This window comes from Carassius carassius, chromosome 15 (assembly GCF_963082965.1).
Source record: "Carassius carassius chromosome 15, fCarCar2.1, whole genome shotgun sequence".
In the NCBI taxonomy this organism is placed as follows: Eukaryota; Metazoa; Chordata; class Actinopteri; order Cypriniformes; family Cyprinidae; genus Carassius; species Carassius carassius.
This window is the reverse complement of record NC_081769.1, coordinates 22628896-22650274: the sequence shown is the minus strand read 5'-3', so window position 1 is coordinate 22650274 and position 21379 is coordinate 22628896. Positions and strand designations below refer to the sequence as shown.

The window sequence follows — 21379 nt, the reverse complement described above, 5'->3', positions numbered from 1 at the left end:
GTAAAAAGTTGTGTAAGGAGTGGTGGGGTAATGTACAGTCAGCTGTTTGTTATTGGCAAGTAAACAAATTTAGGCTGATACAAAACCCCACTGTTTCATGAGTCTTAATCATTCTGTTGGGGTTTCTTTTGAGACTGACAGGCAAGGTAGCAGCTATTAGTCATTTTTACTAATCATTAATGACATGGGCTGTTATGATGTTTGAGTCTGGCCTGGATGATTCAGTTCAGCGAATAGTTGTTCCTAAGAGCTTCATCATGATTTAACCAGACACCGAGAGTGAGAAAGAGACAAACCCCCTGCTGAGATCATATTACACAGACAGATAGATACAGCGAATATTTTAGGAGGCGTTTATTGCAGTCGTTTTAGTGGTTCAGCATGGCTGCTGTTCAGCCTATTCATCAAACTCTGTGTGTATTAGGTTAGGACTGAGAGTCTCTACAGGTGGTGGGTTCAGTAAGTATCCTAATGTGATTCCATGTCTGGTTCAGTTTATACATTTTTTTTGTTAGGTTATTGTCATTTTTGTTTGGTTGGTTGGTTGTTTTTTTTGCACTGATATGAAAATTCTGGCCAAAGGGGTCACATTTTTCCTTTCTCTTTTGAGTGTTACAAGCTCTTGGTGCATAAAGAAGATCTGTAAAGTTGAAAAGACTAAGAGACAACCATGCCTACTTGGGCCATCCTTAAAAATATTTTGGTTTGCAGTAACAGTAAAAATTTGTTAAAAAAAAAAAAGGGTCGGTAGGTAGGTCTATATTTTTTTTTTTTGTTTCAATGTAGAAAAAAATGTTACATTTTGATGGTGGTGATTACGTAGGTATGAATTTAAACAAATTAGCATATCATGACATCACTGGCTGGGTCTTCAACCCGTGCATCATTGCAAACCTCATTTTGATGCAGGCTATATAGACCACAAACAAATTGAAATCTTTGTCAAAAACATGTTTATTGCATGAATTTTCTCGTGAGAAGAAAAAAAATGAGGTACTGTTTTACTTGCATCCACCGCTAGGTATCAATGCACCCTACAAATGAGAGACTGTTTACTTTGCTTTCTAGTGTTGTTGTTTTTTTTTTTTAAATCGTGTTTGATTTGAGTGACAAGTGTTCATTGAATTGATTGTAAAATCGATTTTGCATGTCTAGATGCATTTTATACAGCAAATAACACCAAATATTTTAAATATACAAATATTTTAGATTAATCAAAACTCGCATGTCTCTGCCATTCATTCATTCACACAGAGACACGCAGAACGTGCAGGATTCATATTTCAACCAACTTTTGCGGCTTAACATTTACAGATACTGGTCCATATGGAGATTTGATTTGATTAATTTATGCTAACTTTGACAAATTCCGTGACTGTCCATATTAAAATGTAAGTTTCATTTTCATGACTGGATTTTGAGATTCCGTCCGCGTTTTCTGCTTCGCGGAAATCATATGCATAAGGAGACGGATTGACCGGGTACTCTGTACCACCGGTACTTAACCCTTAGGGTACTAAGCCCTTTTTGGTCCGTTTTCTCTATTTTTACATTTCGGCTTATAAACCATATGTAATGATGATGGACCACCATGTATTTGGTATCGATGGATTCAGAAGACCCTAAGCTACCATAAGCATGCATGCAATATGTTTATAAAGGAAGTATGAGTGAAAAATTGTACAATAAACTAGAGAATTTCAAAACAAAAATGAGATTTTTGTCATTTATTACTGAAAATCCTACCTCACACAACAAAAGTGAAAAGTTTTTGACCCAAAAATATATTTTTCAAACCCTTTGCTTGACAGAAATGGGTTAATGTTCAATCAAATGTGTAAAGAACAATTCAATAATTAACTTTATTTACAAACAGTCCTAGGCGTTTTTTCATTTTTGGGACTAAGCCCTTTTTGGTCCGTTTTCTCTATTTTTACATTTCGGCTTATAAACCATATGTAATGATGATGGACCACCATGTATTTGGTATCGATGGATTCAGAAGACCCTAAGCTACCATAAGCATGCATGCAATATGTTTATGAAGGAAGTATGAGTGAAAAATTGTACAATAAACTAGAGAATTTCAAAAACGAAAATTAGATTTTTTTTTGTCATTTATTACTGAAAAACACACAATATAGAACAGTTTTTGAAAAAAAAATTTTTTTTCAAACTCTTTGCTTGACAGAAATGTGTTATTGTTTAATCAAATGTGTAAAGAACAATTAAATAATTAACTTTTTTTACAAACAGTCCTAGGCATGCCAGTGAGCAAAGCAAGGCCAGGAGGTCTTGTTGTACACTTTGCTTGCCTTGCAGTGCTCACAGTACTTTCTGACATCTGCAGGCTTGTGTGCAGGGTTTGCTGGGTCCAAGGGACAATGGGTAGGGGTGTGCGGCGAGTTGTCCTGTCTGCATCCTGCATCAGAGCAAATACACAATCAAACTGGAAGCTTTTTTTGTCAAAATTCAATGTAGAAAAAATAACTCCTATAAACTCATGTAACCCTATGAAACTCCACTGTACACTAAAAACACATTTCACCTCTCTTGACCTGAGCAGTTTACTTAGTTGAGTAAGTCAGTCTATTGAAACAAATTGCACACCACTCTTGAACTGAGTTTACAGGGAAAGAGTAGTATGGTACACTAAAACAAATATTTCATGCCTCAATCGCTATCTGACTAAAAATCCAAAACATATACATACTCAAGATGTATGATATAATAAATTATAATGATAAAGAGGTTATTTGAAGTTACATACCAGTCCTCAAATGGATCTTCCCCATCCTGGTAAAATACTTCGTCATCTGTGTAAAAGCTGTCTGCTCCAGATTTCCCCTCGTCACTTTCCAGTAATTGTTCCAGAGCTTGTTCTGCCCTAGATCTTTTACTGCTTGCAATTTTGATAAAACAATTCTGTAATAATGCTATATCTCTCTCGAATTTATCTCTTTGTGCTCGCTAATACTCCGATCGTTCTCTGTAACACTCCGATCGCTTTCTGCTTTCTCCACCTCATGCTGATTCTCCGATCGGTTATTGATTACACCTGGCTGGAGGTCGTTTTACTATAGTCCAGCCCAGCTTTTACAAGGCTACAGCAGAGCTACAGAGTCCTCTGAATGGCTAGAATAAATCATGGTAACCTTCCTCTGATTGGGTTAGAAAAATATTCCTCCCAGCGGTTTTTACATTGGTTGTTGCGTGTTGAATCTGCCTAACATAATAGTTTTCATTGGCCTGTTTACGCAGTGGTATTGCGCAATAAGGGAAGCGTGTTTAATATACAAACTGGATACCGCTGAGGAAGACGGCAAACAAAACCGCATCTCTCTAGCATTAATAGTTTTTGAGATAACTACACATTTGTAAAAGTATGCCATTTTGGGCGGTACCGCCCAATCCGTCCCCAGAGGGTTAAAGAAACCTGGTACCGTGACATTTTCATTTTTTTAGTACCGACTTGGTACCGAAGTACCGGGTCTTTTGACAACATATATGTATATACCTTTGCCATCATCTAAAAAGACTTAAATAACTTCCTGCTAAATATAATCTTTAGGCAGTCTCCAAATAAATTCATTTAATGCTGTACATTACCTTAAGATTGTGATTTCTAAATTCACTTGTAGCATTTAAATGGCAGATTAGTATTGAATTTTAATATCTGCAGTTTATTTTTAGCAGTCATAACGTGAAAATAATGAATTTATATTGAATTATAGAATTTGGAAAATAATAGTTGGACAATTTTTTTTTATTCTTTATTATAATAATTTATATTTTTATATATAAATAGAATTTTAACTCTGGTCAGTATATGTCAGGATATTTGAATACAAGTTGATAATGAAAAATATTTTTTACTCTTTTTATTTTATTTATTTTATCTTTTTAATCCCTAGTCTGAACAAAGCCTTAGATTCGTGGTTTATTCACTCTCGACTGTGTGAGGAGAACCACTTAGGAAAGGGACCCATAGAGGAGCAAAGAGATTACAATGAAGAAAAGTATATCTAAACATCTGGCAGATGTTCATCTGTTTTATCTGTGATTGCCTTAGTAGTGTCCTGAAACGACCTCGGCTGACTGTGTGTGTGTCTCAGTCTTTGTTTGATTTGGACAGCGTTTTCCTGTTTCACGTGTGTGGAATATTATTTATTGTGTGCTGCATCCGTGCCCTCGCTGTGTGGCTTGAGGCAGGGGTCAGACGAGGTGAGGGCTTGCCGTGTTTCTAAGTAACACAGCCCATGTGTAGTCGGCAGTCTGGGCTCAGCGCGGCATCCGCTGGGATGACGGAGAGCTTTAAAGGTTGTTTGAGGACAAGTACTGCCTCGTCCATTGCTCTAGTCTTCTCCAAATAAAAATGGAGTTGCTCTTTTTTTTTTTTGAGACGTTAAGTCAATGATATTAAGCCACAGAAACATTAGCTGTGGCTTGTAATAACTCGGTGTCCAGTAAAGTGTTCTAGTGTGTTATGTAACAGTCATTAACGGCTGACGCTCCTGCTGGGGATTGTAGACTCTAATGGGCATCTCTTCACAGGAACTAGATGGTTTTGTTGCTGGTAAAGATCTGGCGTAAGACCATAAAATGTTGATGTGTTGAACCCATGCTGTTTCTAATTTTTGCTTAATGAAACACCAGTGTTGTGTTTTTTGTTGAGTCTGTCTGTTTTTTGTCTGTCCGTCTCAGAACTTGTCTGCCAGATCAGACAGCATCTTAGATGACTAAAACTATGGTTGTATCCAGTAGTTTTCATTAATTCGGAGAAAAACAATGATTCAGGGTTAGTAGTAGAATGTACTTTGATATAGGGCTGCAACAACTAATCAATAAAATTGATTATTATCAATAATGAAAATCATCGACAATGATTCTCATTATCGATTGGTCGGGTCTGCCCACAGTACACGTACAACTGCAGCCAGTCGCATCAAATTACAGCACTGAATAACACATTTATATGGACAAAATGCATCTACAAATATTGGAGGAAACAGAATGAGCTCTTGCAGGAAAGTACATGATCCAAGCTTCCCAAAACATGATAAATCTTTATTTTAAACTTCAAGCTGAAGCATTAGCATAATGGCTTGCATAAAGGCACTTTTACAGATACGTGTGTGCTTCCTCGGCCACAAAAAACTTGTAATGGTCATAGCCTTATCTGTAAATGTCACAAATTCATGCAGTCCTTTCCATTTTTACATAAAGGCCCGTCCTGACAGTCGTTAGGGTGCTGTACTGTATGTAGGATTGACACTGAAGTGGTTGAACTAGGTTTTGCAGTCCAAATTCAAAATATCGGAGAAGGTTTTTTTCAGACTCCTAAATAGATATTTTACCAATCTTTTTTGTTAAAAATTATGTAGCAAAAGTAATAGATTAATTTATGGCAAGAGTGTTGCCTTTGTTGCCTTTTTCTTTAACACACTTTAGAAATCATCAGATATTATATATCGCTTAAACTTAAAATCTCAAAATTCATCCTTTGAAACCCATTTTAAAATCAAACATTGCATTACCATGAAAATGGTACATCAAAATCATGTTACAAAATGTTTTCAGTCATGAATTATAAAAATTTAGGTTTGGATCATGCACTTTCAAGTCCATTTCAAATTATGAAATGTTATTTCCTTTTTTACTATTTTGTAAGTGCATTTGTTCTTTTGAAGCTTATATTAATCAGAAAATACTTAAAAAAAATGTATAACCATTTTCTCAAAAATATAAGCACCACAACACTGATAATAATAAGAAAATCAGCATATTGGAATTATTTCTAAAGGTTCATGTGACAGAATTAATAAATAATTAAATCAAATTGTGTATCAAATGGAACGGTTCTCCATTTGAACTGAATCAAATGAATCAGATCAACCCTGTGAATCAGTGAATTAATTGATTCATTGTCAAACCCTAAACAAGATTCCACATACAGTGCCATTCAAAAGTTTGGGATCAGTAAAATTTGAAATTTTTAATTTTTTTTTAAAGAAGTTTCTTATGCTCATTAAGGCTTATGTGATCAAAAATTATAGGAAAAGAATAATTTTATTTAAAAATGTAAAGTTTTAATATTCTTTAAAATATAATTTATTTCTGTGATGCAAAGCTGAATTTTCAACATCATACTCCAGAGTGTCATATGATCCTTCAGAAATCATTCTAATGTTGATTTATAATAAATATTTTTTGGGACCTGTCAAACTTTTTTTTTTCAGGATTCTTTGATAAATAAAAAGTAAAAAATAACTGTTTATTCAAAAAAAAAAAATATATATATATGTAATTTTTGTTGTTGTTACAATATACTCTACTATTCAAAACTTTGGGGTCTGTTTTTTTTTTTCTTTCTTTTTTTGTAAATTTTTTTTTATATTTTTATTCAGCAAGGAAAATGTTAAATGGATCAAAAGTGATAGTTAAGACTTAGAAAAGATTACTAATTTGAATAAATGCTGTTCTTTTTACTTTATTCATCAAAGAAAAAGGTATAACAGGTTCCAAAAAATATTAAGCACCACAGCAGTTTAAACATCGATAATAAATCAGCATATTAGATTTTTTTTATTTTTTTGGAGGATCATGTGACCCTGAATATTAGAGTCATGGCTGATGAAGATTCAGCACTGCGTCACAGAAATAAATTATATTTTAAAGTATATTAAAATAGAAAAGCAATATTAGAAATTATAGTAATATTTCACAATATTACTTTTTTTTTTTTTTTTTTGATGAAAATAAATACAGCCTTGATGAGCATAAAAGACTCCATTAAAAATCTTACCCAAACTTTTTGAACAGCAGTGTAGTACTGACTCCAGTTAAACAGCTGTAGTAAATCGTATGGGAAATAGTGACTTTTTGTAAGTGAATACTGCAAGTGAATTTTTGGTTGTATGCATTTCAGCCACACGACTGATTTTCTCTCTGTCTCTGTCTCTCTCAGTGAGCTTGCGGTCTGAAGGATGAGGTGGGGTGCATTGATTAGCATGCTGCTCTGCTGAGAAGAGTTTATCCACGCAGGACGAGCGGCAGCAGCTACACGTTCCCTTCCTGAATCGGCTCTCAGACACCTGCTCTTAATCAAGTACCTGTCTGGATCTTTCGCTCGCTCGCTCACACTCAGCTATGGCTGGCTGGCTCTGGCTGGGAGGGTAATCGGTGCGCTGGTTGCCCTGGCAACCTCACCCTGATTCCTGCTGAATAGAGCCCTAGTCTGTCACTGAAGACTTTTTAGCCCCCCCTCCACCTTTCTCCTGAGTTTATTTTGCCCTTTCGTGGAGGTAGAGGGCAGCGGCAGGAGCCATGGACTTGTGAGGTGAGAATGGCAGCACGGCGGCTGTTTGGCCCCCAGGAGCCCTCAGGAGATCGGAGCCAATAACGTGGGTCCACACACACGTATACGGGCTGAGCGGCAGGAGCAGTATGCAGGAGGCTGACCTACCAGCCACCAATGCTTTCACAGGTGAGCGGTGGATCAGGTTTATAACCTCAGTGCTGGAATTAAGAGGGATAATCGGTTGGCATGAACGTGAGTTTAATGATGCATGCCAGCGGTGAAGATTGTGCATGAGGAGGGTCAAGTTGTGCTTTACAAACTCATGATGGTCTGGGTTTAGGTGTGTGTGTGTGGGGGGGGGGGTGTTTGTGTGTGTGTGCGCTAATATTCATAGCTGTTTTATCACTTCCCCTCCCCTTCCCAGACTCCTCTGCTCCATTTCTCCGACAGGCTGCATTTCTCTCCCCTGCCTGGAATGGAATGCAGAGAAAGTGCGAGATGGGTGGAGGGCGGCGGAGGCTGGGCTGTGTACTAAACCACAGTTTGACAGTCTAGTGCTCTGCAGACAGCAGAACAGGACGTGGACAAATATGCTACTTTACTGACATTATATAATGACTCTCCTCTCCTCGTTTTGTCTCGGATCATCTCTTCTCTTGTTTTTTCTAATCTCTCCTTGTTTTGTCTAATCTCTTGTTTTGTCTCGTCTCTTCATGTATTGAATTGTCTCCTCTTATTGTTGAGTCTCTTCTCTCCTCATCTCTACTCAAGTCTACTCATCTCCTCGGTCCTCTTTTTTTCTGGTCTTTTGAAAAAATCTCTTCATTTCATCTGTTCTCTCGTTATCTTCTTTTTGCATCCCTTCTCTTCTTATCTTGTCTTTTTTTTTGTCTAGTCTTTTCTCATCTTTCTTGTCTCTGTCCTCCTTTTCTCATTCACTACTTCTTCTCAGTCTTCTTGAATCTTTTATCCCATTTGGTCTGATCTCTCCTCATCTTGTCTCATCTACTCTCTCCTCTTTTGTCTGGTGTCTTTTTTTTTATTTTGTCTCCTCGTTGCCCATCACGTCTCCTCTCACTTTTTGATATATTCTTGTAATCTACTTCTAATCTTATCTTCTACTCTTCGTCTTGTCTTCTCTTTTGTCCTATATCATTTTTCTCCTCTCTTTTCATCTTGTCTGTTCCCTATGTTTCCCATTTTCTTGTCTTATCTTCTTCTTGTCTACTTCTGTTCTTTTGCTCTCTTTTCATCTTGTCTTCTTGTCATCTTATGTCCTGTCTCTCAGTTTGTGCAGGTGAATGTTGGGATTGTCTCATTATATCTCATGCTATATTAAGGGGAAGTCGTGGCCTAGTGGTTAGAGAGTTTGACTCCTAACCCTAAGGTTGTGGGTTTCGAACTTTGGGTCCCTTCGAAATGCAGAGCACGAATTCTGAGTATGGGTCACCATACTTGGCTGTATGTCATGTCACTTTGTCACTTTGTCACTTTTTGGCACTTTGTATATTAAGGTGTAAGTAGGGCAAAGAACTGCTAATTTGTTTGTCTATCATTTTTAAAAATCATCGCCGCCTGAGATCCACAAATCTCTGTAAATTTTTTGGCCCAGTGAAACTATCCCACAATCTCCTGCATCTGAGCATTTTCAGATCCTCACAGGATGTCCTAGTGTTTTAGTTGTTGTGCAGTTCTTCTGAATATTAACATTTATGGAACAATATCCAGCAGCAGAATCACTGGTTTGATAGTTGTGAATCGTTCATACTACTAGCTTCGTACTAGCTAACTAGCTTCGTCACTTTCACTTTCACTGCTCCGGGTGTGTGCTCACAGTGTGTGTGTGTGTGTGTTCACTGCTCTGTGTGTGTGCATTTCGGATGGGTTAAATGCAGAGCACAAATTCTGAGTATGGGTCACCATACTTGGCTGAATGTCACGTCACTTTCATCTTGCAAAAAAAAAAAAAAATGCTGTTAAAAAAAGCAGCTTTTACATTTAGCTATTCTATAGTGAGGACAAGGTTTTTTTTTTGATATACACACATCGGGTTTTTATGATTTGTTTTATGGGGACATTCCATATTCCATATGCGTAATGATTTTTATGCTGTACAAATTGTATTTTCTATCCTTTTGCACTAACTCCACCTATAAACCTACCTCTCATGCAGAACTTTCTGAATTTTAAGACTTTACAAAAAATTAATTCTGTATTATTTATAAGCTTGTTTCCTTGTGGCGACCAAAATACTCCCCCTTGTGACCCCACAAGGTAAAAAATGTACAGGTATTATTATACTTCTGGAGACATTTGGTCCCCATAAAATAGTAAACACCCCTGCAAGAAAACACACAGCTGGGTCACAGTTTTGTATGTTTTTGAAAGTCCATTGTGCAAAATAACTATAACTATAAACTGTTATATACAGTATTACTGCTAATATAACTATTAAATAAATGTTTTCTATTTTAAAATGTCATTTATTCCTGTAATCGGTATCACATAATCTTTGAGAAATCATTCTAATATGCTGATTTGGTGCTGGAAAAATATCAGTGTTGAAACAGTTGTTGCTTATTATTTTTGTGAAAACTAAGGTACTTTTCTTTCATGATTCTTTGAAAGTTCAAAAGAACAGTATTTATATAAATCGTATTTATATAAATGTATATAAAACTTTTGAACAGTCGTGCAATCCACTTAGCTCAAACATTTTTTTTTGTAAGTTTCCTATCACAAGGGCCACAACAAGCAAAGGATGGAAATTTGACAAGCCCTGATGCAGCAGATGTGAAAACAGAGACTGACCCAATCAATTGTTATTGATTAACCTATTTGAAAATGAGTCATTGTGGTTTTCTGTGTTTGTCCCTAGAGTGCAGATTCCAGTGCACTAACGGCAGATGTCTGAACCTGGGCTCGCAGGTCTGTGATCAGCTCAACCACTGTGGAGACAACAGTGATGAGGAGCACTGCCCCATCTCCACCCAGCATCCTGCATCTGCCATCTTCAGCTGTGAGTCCATCTCTTTAACATTGTTGCTCCAGACTCAGATCTGCCTGTGTTCTGGTTCTGATGAAGTCAGCAGGATGTTTTCTTGCTTCTCATTGGTCAGTTCTCATCTGATTTGTGTGAGAGTGTGAGACGAGTGTTAAGTGGTGTCTCTGCACACTGAAATGCGGCGAGGGACTGTGAGTGTGTGTGTGTAAGTGGTTTATGTGCAACATAGGATGTGGCCATACAGCTAAAATGTTAAGGTATTTTTCAGACTTTTTGATGGCATTTGACATCTCTATGTATGGGTCAATGACATTTTTTTTCAAAAATAAATTAAATTAAATGTACTCGTACAACAACTTGAATACACCTCTTCTAAGATATTTTTTTTTAATTCTAAATAAAATTTTGTTTTAATATTTTTGGATAGGGGATAAAGTAAATAAATGTCAGGGTGATACAACTGTCTTGATAGCATAAGACGGAAGCCTGAAGATTGGGATTATCTTTTACTATTAATTCTTAAAAAAATGTATCAAAATTGCGCATTTGAACTTTTTTGATACTCTTTTATACTTTTTTATAAAACTTGATTTTTAAAAGTTTTTCGTTTAAGTTTTTAATGGTTACTTTTATGTCATTATCCCATATATTAGCTCTGTGATGATGCAAGTGTGTGACTTTCATGGTGAATATTTGATATTTTGTCCAGCCCCTGGCGTGGACATTGGCAGACAGTAAACTTTGATCTACCGTAGATCTTTTGTGTCTTCAAGTCTAAGGAAACCTGACCATGCAATAAAAGAAAGAAAAGTTAGAAAACCACGTAGCTCCGTCTGCTTCTTTCTAGTCTCAGCCTCAGAGGTCACACCCGCGGACAGTTGACTAAACGTTTTATGCATATGGCACAAAAAAATGGAAACACTTCAGGAGTTTGAATTATACAGGATTTCCGTGAGACTTGTGTGTCACGTTCTTTAATGTTCTGCTGTAAACAAAAATGCTGTGTAGCCAAACCCCCTCACGAAAGAAGAAAGCCATTGTGTTCACAACTGTGGTGACGAGGGCTTATCAGGATCAGCTAAACACTGGATTTTCAAAAGTATGTGAAATATAAAAAATTCTCTGCATAGAATCTTTTAAATATGTTAGAGAGTTTTACACATCAGTCTGTTTTTGTGGTGATATTTCCACGCACCGAAACATTATGCTGAATAAAAACAAACTGTGATTGGTTGTTTGACATGTCAGTCAAATGGCCTCATGGGGCGGGATTTCAGACCTTCAGCCATCAGTCTGAGGGTCTGGCTACGCGAGACTAGCGTTTTTCTGTCCTGGCTGTGTTTAAATCAGTCATCTGTTCTTGCCGTGTCATGCTCCCCTGTGTTCCCTCTGCTCTGAGGGGTGTCTTCAGTCAGAGCTGTTAGAGCCGTAATGCTCATTTCCCCAACAGACAAACAGCCGCCATATACTGCTGGAGGGAGAGAGGAATGATGCTGATAGACGTTAGTGAAGACGAAATATGCTGAGAGCGAGACAGATTCTGAGGAAATGTTTAGAGTCTAATCGAGTTTGCCATCTCTCTGTCTACAGCAGGGCCAGACAGATTGAATATAGTCTAGACACCCTGCACAAAATACCCCCCCCCCCCTCTCCAGCTCTCTGCCTCCACACATTGAATGGTTGTGGTCAGGACTGTCAGACAGCCTCTGCAGAGAAGGAGGGAGTGAGAGAGGGTGTTTATCGAAGAGTATGATGAAAAGCTTTGCAGGGTTTACGTGTGTGCGGAAATGATCTTCTTTGTCAGTGGTTTGCATTTATTGGCTTCAGGTGTGTGAGAGTCAGACTGCACAATATCAGGGTAAAGCTTGTTCATGAATTGGTCATTTTATTTATTTTGTCTTAAGGTACACCTAGGTTAGGGAAAAAGTTTAAAGACCATTTTTCACAGTCTTGCCTACCGTTTAAACAGTCTGTGTACTCATGCTTTGCCTTTAACACCAATAATAAATAACTAATAACTACTAATAACAACAAGGGCAGTAGTCATTGTTGTTGGTGTTAGTGTTAATAATACTGTATTATTATTAGTAGTAGTAGCAGTAGTAGTGGTTACACTTTGTGTCCTTGTTCAGTGTAATTACACATTTATGTACTGAGCAATATGAATTAACTACATGCACTTACGACATGGTTAGGATTAGGGTTTGGCTTGGAGTTACTTGCATGTAATTATTCATAATTTCTTGTTATTATAATAGCAAGTACATGTAACGTTTAACAAGGACACCTTTTAAATAAAGTGTTATTGTATTATTAAACAAACAATAGGTTAAAAAATAAAAGTAAAAATGCTTATTTATAAACATGGCTATTTATATTTCTATTTAAACACTTTCCATTTTGTGAATAATTTAATGAGTTTTATTTTATTTTATTTTTTTAACATAATTTGCTAATCAAATGATCAAATTTAGTAATAAGCCTTTTTTGCAAATCAGCACAATTTATTTTTTCAAGATGCAGGAAAATTCAATAATAGCTGTTGTTTTTAATAACAGTCGTAGTAGTAATTGTTGTATAATAATAGCGGTTTATCATTATTAAAAACTGTAATTCACTATAAATCAATAATTCACTATAATAAATCACTATTACTATAACTATTAGTTCTTGTTTTTGGCTACCAAGTATTGTCATTTGGCTATCATATTATAAAGTTCGAAAAATGCTTACAGAAAGAAAAGATTTTGTAAATAATATTGAGATGGTTTTAAATTTTGAGTCAAAATTTCTGGAGGATCAGCTAAGGTACTCAGTCATTTTCTTTAAGATGAGAGACAGAGAAATGTGTTTTTTAGTAGATGCAGTGTGAAAGAGATGTTGTGCCAGTTCGTTCAAGTCACAGATCAGCCGTTTTCTGCCTGTATTTGCAGGAATCACACTAAGAGTGATTAAACATGACAGATCTCCACACCTTAACCCCACAGAAGAAACCACACTGAGGATCATCTTACCTTACATACACTCTAGCTTTTACTGCGATGAGCACGTTTACCACAAAACCGATACGTTTGCCCTTTCCCGGCATTGATTCCCAGCACACAGCTCGGCTGGCAGAACTTTGCTGTAAAAACCAACAACAAACTTTCTCAGACATAAAACTACAAACGTTTATTCACTCTGCATAAAAGCTCGGGGTACTCTCTGTCCTCTTTGAAGGCGGCACGGTAGCGGCACGCTTTGAAGAGTATGTAAATCAGCCTCTTCAACAGTTTGCGTGTTTGTTAATTGCTCCCCTCTCCAGTGTGTGTGTGTGTGTGTGTGTGTGTGTGTGTGTGAGCGAGAAGAGTTACTCGAGAGCTACAGACAAGCTGAAGTTTGCCAGCACTGGATGTTCATAGACACCATCCAACTCGCACTGGACCAACAAGTCCCACTTTGATGTCTGTCAGGGGACAAGCGTCTATAGAACGCTCCCTCATACTCACTTTCTCCTCACGTTTCTCCTCTCAGTTTTTAAAATGGGTTGATGGGGGTCAGAGTCCGCCGAGGTCACGTTTCGATCCTTGTCTGAAGTGAAGAGCTCAACAATCAGTTTGTTTGAGTTTAGGATTTTCATCACTAATCTCCATCATCTCTCATGCTAATCTGGGCCGACCACAGCGGGCTGCATTTTCATGCTAAGGGGTTCATTACCAAACCGACGTCATGTCTTCTGTATGCAATCTGTGTCGCTTGGAGGGAGGGCAAGTCCCAGATGAAGCGTTTGAACTTCTTGAAGAGAGAGAGAGAGAGAGGGAAGTGCCCAATGATAGAATTGTTTGGCTTACAGGAATGTCCGACTGTAAAAGAGACTTGAATGAAGTTTGAAGGGACTTAATCAGGGTTTTAATGACAGATGATGAAGACTGCGTGAATGAGACACTTGTTTGGTATTTGATGTCTTGGAGCCGGTTTGAAGAGCCGGTTTTCACTTTGTTTGCGCTCACTTTGATTCGCGTTATTTGACTTTTCGCAATATTCTGGATAAAGAAAAGCAATTTATCTCTGAAGATGTTTATTAGATTTGCACTTTAACGAACCAACAGACTGAGCACCTGTGCGATTAAATTCGTCACGCACTCTATAGCGACTGTTGTGATTTTGTTTTTGGTTGTAAATGGCTCTTTTTTTTTTTTTTTCAAAGCTTTCTGATGAATACGAATACTGTCAGTCCGAAAAGAGAAATCTCTTGATTCCTTCATTCTTTCCTTTCTCTTTTCTTTCCACCACTCACTCGCTCGCTCTTTTCCCCCAGGTCCTTTGATCCACATCCCACACACGTCGCTGCATTAGCCGGGCTGTTTTTCAGGGCGAGGGCCGTGTGGTTCTGTATTCGTTGGCTGTCAACATCATCAGTACTGATGGGTTTCAGACAGTGTCACCTCACGCAGGCTCACAGTGGATTCTGGGATTGTTTATCGTGGCTGAGCTGGAGGTCTGTCGGGCACTATTCTTCTACATTCACTCATTTACTCGGTGCATTCATTCAGTCATTTTGTGCCGTGAACCACCCAGAATGATGGAATCCCTCGGTCTCTCTCGGTGGCCTTCGTCCCTCCCTCGTTTCTCTTTATCTGTTACCTAAGTACATTTGACCCTGTGTGTGAGTGTGTTGAGAGAGTAATGATGCAGCTGGGGCCTTTAAAGATTGGGAAACTGACAGCTCTCCTCCTTCACTTTCATTCACTCCCCTCAAAGAATGATAGACGGGGAGTGAAAAAACAAGAGGAGAAAAAGAGGCAGAGCAATAAATGGAGACGTCTTAAATGGCAAGTTGCTCGGGAATCCAATCAAGTTTGGCTCAAAGACCAAAGCAAAAACAATGAGAGGCGCAAGAAAGCGAGTGAGGCAGAGAAAGAAAGGAGCTTTATATTAAGTGAATTGTTTGTGCTTAATAGCCAAATCTGAATTAAGATCTGTATAGATGAAATTACTGTTTACAAACAAATGCTCTGTAGAAACTCGTCCAGCTTCAATTTTATATTAGCACTTAATTCAGCGTTTGAGTTTAAAAGAACCTAAAAGTGCTGCATATGGAGTTGAAGTATCCAAAGTTTCCAAAAGACAAACTTTCCTTGTTCAACTTCAGGATCTAAATCTTAATGGATGAAATGGCCTTCACTCTAGCCAATCAGAGTGCTGATGATGTAGGCTTGGCAAAATTCAGGAGTTCAAATGGATGGCAATGTACTTAAAATTATAAACTAGCTCCTACAGAGATAGATAATCTAGTTTTTATCGATAAACACTACTTTATATACTTATTCAGAGTGTTTTTCTTCTAAAGGCAAAGGCTTGTACTAATGTTTTCAATGCCTTTATAGCAGTTCGCTGCTCAACCTAAATGGCTGTATTCACAAAATGATGACAAATCTCTGCTATGTTGTTTTTTATCATTTGCCCTCCCGCACCCAAAATGTTTGCCCATTTTTAAACCATTTTTAAATGAGTTGGAATGCAAATGAGAAATCTTTCTCATTCTTTCTTCCAACCCGTTGTGTTTTTGTTCCCCTGAGGTGTTCATTTCTCACAAATATCGTCTCCTCTCTCTCCCCTCTGTGAATAAAAACTTTCATACCGAGACATCCTATTAGCTCATTTCCAGTTTACCCAGAATGTCTCGTAATGTGTTTTTATGTCATATCAGTCATGGCTGTATGGATGAAATTCAGACCCTAAACTCATTCACTCTCTGATTGCAGGATGTCAGGTTGCATTGTTGCTTGAAGATGCATGAATGGAATAAATTAATTCTTAATGTGTGTGTGTGTGTGTGTGTGTGTGTGTGTGTGTGTGTGTGTGTGTGTATGAAGGAGAGAGAATGAAACATGAGAAGAATGTATCCTGCTGAGGTGCTGTTTAGTTTCTGCTCTGTTTTTAATGGCTCTTTGTTTGTTAAAAACATCATGCCAGAAAAGCGAGTTGCAGTCTGTCTTTTTTCCATTATGTCTGTGTATGTATGAATTACAGCACTTGTACTCCCAAATTTTTAATATGCATATTGCGTACTTGCTTTATAGTTTCATAAGAGCAAAAGTATTAACACCACAACATCCAACATTAAGGCTGAGGATTGATTTCCTCTTTCAAACCGATCCTGGATTTAATTCAGTTCCAGTTTGATTTGATTCTGTTCAGACAATTTAAGGAACCATATAGCAATCACTGTAACAATTCACTCAAGTCATGATTTGATTTGATTCACGATTTGATTTGATTTTTTTTAAACAAAATGATATTTAAGATAAATTATGAATTAAATGTGTCCTTTTATTATTGCTTGTACAAAATGCTGCACGTTTCTTTGTGAAATTGAAATATAGCTATAATAATATACTAATATAGCACTTTTGTTGGTTCTGATTGCTTCTATTGTCCTCATTTGTAAGATGCTTTGGATAAAAGTCAAAATTTAAATAGAATTTTAATCATGATCCAAACAAAGATGCTGCATACATGCATCATGAGCAGTTTTTTTTATTTAAATTAGATTGTATCATTTTGCAATTTTGAAACAAAAACAGAATGGTTTGACTTCAGTTTTGTGAAACTATACATAAAAATATCTGCAGGAGCTGCAGATTCACTCTCTGCCAGCAGGTGGCACTTAAAGTGTTTCCTTGGTTTCTGCTGCAAACCAAGCAGCACAGCACTTTGACAATGAACAATGAACTTTAATATGCATTATACAGAGGCAAGATGAAAGGAAAAATACAATCTAAACTTTTCTAAAGACCGTAAGTTCCCCTCAGACGTGCATTCATATAAACTCCTACCCCTAAATGAGTCGCGATTTCTTTAACATCTCGACCGATTTGAATAGTCACATATGTTCGACTTCACTTATTGATAACCACTGAAAGAATCATACTTTAGAATAGCTTTAATTTTGTAGTTGTTATGATAGAAGCAGTGAATGTGTGTGTTGGTGTCTGTTTTTCTGGGTCAGAGCTTTGAAGTTTCGGGTCAGCTGAGCTTGAGTCAGATGTGCCACTTTCTCTCCCTGGTGACCTATACGAAGGAGGTGTGTCGTGGCAAACACTTTTTAAGCCAGTCTGCTGTGCTCTCAGCCTTGTGTTCAGTTTTTGGGAAACTGGGGGTGGTGATTGGCTGGAGGTTGAACATGTGACTCAGGGGAGTGGAGTGAAAATATGAGGGCCCTGATGTAAACATCACTTCCTCCAAGCGGGAAGGTTATTAACTCTTTTGGGAGTTAAACTGATGTGAAAGGGATATAGTTTCAGCTTTGACTTACAGTATAGAGACAACACACTCTCCACTCAGATATAAAAAAGACTTCTGATGGTCATAATCATTGTTTACTTTGAAACCATTTATGTTCTTGTGAGGAAAAAATAAGCTTGAACCTGTTAAGAGGTGGATTGAGGGCCTGAAAAGATCATGTGTTTTAAAGATGAATATAAGTCTTACGGTTTTAGATGGCAATTAGAGTAATTGATCACAGATTTTTTTTTAAAGTTAAAACCATGAAAAGTGATCCATAGACTTATATTAAAGGGTTAGTTCAACCAAACGTCACACAAAAAATTGCTTTAATATGATGCTGAGAAGCCAAATCAGTTTAACACAGATCGCTGTCTGCTAAATTGGGACCAACTGAATGAGTGTGTGATTCAGTCTGCAGTAGAGAGCTAAAAATCACTTTATTATTAAAGAAAAGATTAAACCATTTTGTCAGCTCATGGTTTGCCCTTAGGCCCAGATCTGTTTCAGTTTAGAGGCTCTGAGGTTTGAAACAGGAAATGAATTAAGCTTAACGTCATGGTGACTGTGTATACATAACTTGTATTATGAGTTGTACATCCCTGCTTTTGGTGAATTAAAGACATAGTTTACTCCTATAATAATTGTCGTCATTTATTAAGGTTGCAGAAATAAATAGAAATAAAATTTAATTGATTTAATTCAATATATGCGCTGTATTTTTCAGAGTGACCCTGAAGTGACATGCAAGTCGCTCAAGATCCAGTGTTTTCAGTGTCTTAGAGTTAATGATGCTCCAGTCCACACAAATTCATATCTGCATCTGATCTGAGTTTGGGTTGCTTATGATGTGCATTTGGGAATGCAATATGTGCCAACTGTCTCCCAAAACTTGTAATGAGAAGCACTTATAAACTGGCTGATGTAAACGGAAGAGAAGATTTAAGGGATCCCTACGCTGGTCCACCAAAATAAAAGCTTAAGGGTTTAATGTTTGAGAATTAATAAAGTAATTTAAAAATTTAATTAATACTGTTCTTTTTCTTAAAAGTGTATTTTATTACATTTTAAAAAAATATTACATATTTGTTTTTTATTTAATAATAAATTTACTTTTATTATTATTATTATTATTAATAATAATATTGTTATATATCATAGTTTGTTATTATTAAATTGTGCATCCCTAAAAACAAGCAAATCTAGAGCTTTTAAAAATCAGTTTTTATCTGAAAAAATTTTTGCAAGCCTTTAATTTACTCTTCTCATGCCATTCCAAACTCGTATAGCTTTCTTCTTCCTACAGAACACAAATGGAGAAGTTTAGCAGAATATCCAAACTCTTCTCTTCAATACACAGTGAAGGTGGAAAGAGTTCAGTGGCTCCTAAAAGGTCAAAAAGTGAAATGAAATCTCCATAACGATACTCCATATTGACTTGTGCACTAAACTTCTAAAGCTATACACTTACTCTGTGGTCCCAGACAAAGACATGCTTGATGGGTTTTGGCCCCTCAGTCACTATCACTGCATAGAAATGAGAAGCTTAGTCTGCTATAAACGTTTTTTTCTTTTTCACAAGTCAAGTCAAGTCACCTTTATTTATATAGCGCTTTAAACAAAATACATTGCATCAAAGCAACTGAACAACATTCATTAGGAAAACAGTGTGTCAATAATGCAAAATGACGGTTAAAGGCAGTTCGTCATTGAATTCAGTTATGTCATCTCTGTTCAGTTAAATAGTGTCTGTGCATTTATTTGCAATCAAGTCGATGATATAGCTGTAGATGAAGTGACCCCAACTAAGCAAGCCAGTTCTAGTGCTCACTTGAACACAGTGCTGTTACTGCTTTTTGTTTCTATGTGCTTGTTTTTTTTTGTTTCTTACTTATAAAATTCCCCAACAGGGACACATCAAACCCCCAGGTTGGCTTCTCCTGTTTGTAAACACGCAGATATGTCAACTGGACATATGGAGTGCTGTTATTATTTAATGAGGTTTTTATAGTATTCTGCTGTGACTGGGAGTCAGAACTGACAGCCTGCTGGGCAGTGGCCCACTTCGTGAAACACCCGGTTATTTGTCACCGAGATCTTCCGCTTTGATGACTGTTTGCAGTCTCTGCGTCTGTATTACCGAGGAGATGATGTGTCATAAAGGGGGTCCGAGAGTACGCAGGTGTTGTCCGCAAGGCCGTATGGCAGCGTCCGGGGAAGGAAGTGCTGCCATGTGGCTCGTTAGCAAAATGCTAATTACGTTGTCAGCATCATTAAGAGTCACAACAGCAGCCATTTTGGGAGTTTCAGCGCCTGCTGTTCTTCCTGTTGTGCCCCTGTGTGTGCGCCAGTGCAGGAGGCTGGCATTAAACCTAGACATTACCTCACTCCTGGGCAGACGACCCATTACGATGCTCAGCAGGCTGCAGGAGAGAGGTGAAAAAAAACTCAGTACCTGATGATTATATATATAATACACATATCATATATAATATATGTGTACACACAGACTGCAGTGCATCACATCTGCAGGCGGCCCATCTTGGCTTTGCAGATAGCAATCCCCAGTCATAAACTCACTCGCACAAGCAGACAATTTCCCCTTCCTCCCCGTCTCACACGCCACGTCCTGCAGGGATTTGTGCGAATATCACAGAACGCAGGTTGCAGATGGAAGTGTCTCTCCGATGGCTGCCATTTTTATTCTTGCAGTTATATTACAGGTTATAATTGGAATGTTTTCACATGTCTGCATCTCGCTCTTTCACAGGATTTTCCCTCTGCCGTCCGACTGGGTTGCACAATTTTATAGCTGCCACATAGGCATGGGATGGGTTTTGAAAAAAGAGAAAAAAAAGAAACCTTTCATCAAGTGAAGCTCACCATGTAATTTAGTCCTTTCTGTAATCTGGAAAACAGCACTGGTATTTTGATGATCTAGTCATCAACTATTTGTTGGACACGTTGTTTGGTCTTGTAAAGTTTCCTTTTTGTTATGAACTATCAGGTAAACCATCAGGCTTTCTGTACAAACTCTTCAAGGTTGACAGCGTAGGATTATAATCTTTGTTAGCCACGGTTATTTCTATTAGCATAATAGTGTCTACTAACATAAACTACTTAAACTGTTCTTGTTATAGTATGTTGCTGTTGATTTTAAATGTATATTAGTTCATTTTTGGTCTAACACAATACAGGGGTCTTCAACGGGGTCTGCAACCCCTAGGGGGTCTGTGGTGGTACTGCAGGGGCCCGCTGAATTTTGAATTTTTCATGTCAAACTTTTTTGTATGTAAATAATGAATATATGTCAGCTGTTGTTTTTTTAAGTTATGTTAACTTTGACAAAAATTTTATTTAAGAATTTTTCATCCATCCCAAATTAAAATGAAGTCAGATTAAAATGGAATGTGTTGACTGTAAACTGTACATCAATAATGACATGATTAAGGATTAAAATAATACCGTTCACGTCATTTATTATGATCCAGACTTAAAATACGGTGCTTAATTTTAACTGGGGGTTGAGTCCCTGCTTCATCTGAAAAATAAAATGGCTGAAAATTTTGATGAGCTCTGCTGTATAGATAGATTTTTGGATAAGCAGTGGTGGTGCTGTTCATCAGAAAGCTTCTGTTTGGTTTAATTTTATTTCATCATAAAAAAATGTATCTGTTTTTTCACTTTGTTGAATGTTCTTTTTTTTTTGGTTAGATTTTATGATGTAGAGAAAGATATGGTCTGGTAGTTTATGTAGTGGCAGGTCTTGCTTATCTCAAAAGCAGCCCCATAAGCATTAGCATGCTGGG

The 21379-nt window shown here is 37.3% G+C and overlaps 1 protein-coding gene across 2 annotated transcripts in view; it reads left to right on the top strand.

The window, feature by feature from the left end:
- The window catches only part of ldlrad4b (low density lipoprotein receptor class A domain containing 4b), a 52234-nt gene that overhangs the window by 13788 nt on the left and 17067 nt on the right, over positions 1-21379 (top strand). For both annotated transcript variants that reach the window (XM_059568031.1, XM_059568032.1), the window contains 2 exons: positions 6968-7486; positions 10179-10319. In XM_059568031.1, the coding sequence (XP_059424014.1) occupies positions 7447-7486; positions 10179-10319 (181 nt within the window). In that variant the 5' untranslated portion in view covers positions 6968-7446. The remainder of the gene's footprint in view (positions 1-6967; positions 7487-10178; positions 10320-21379) is intronic.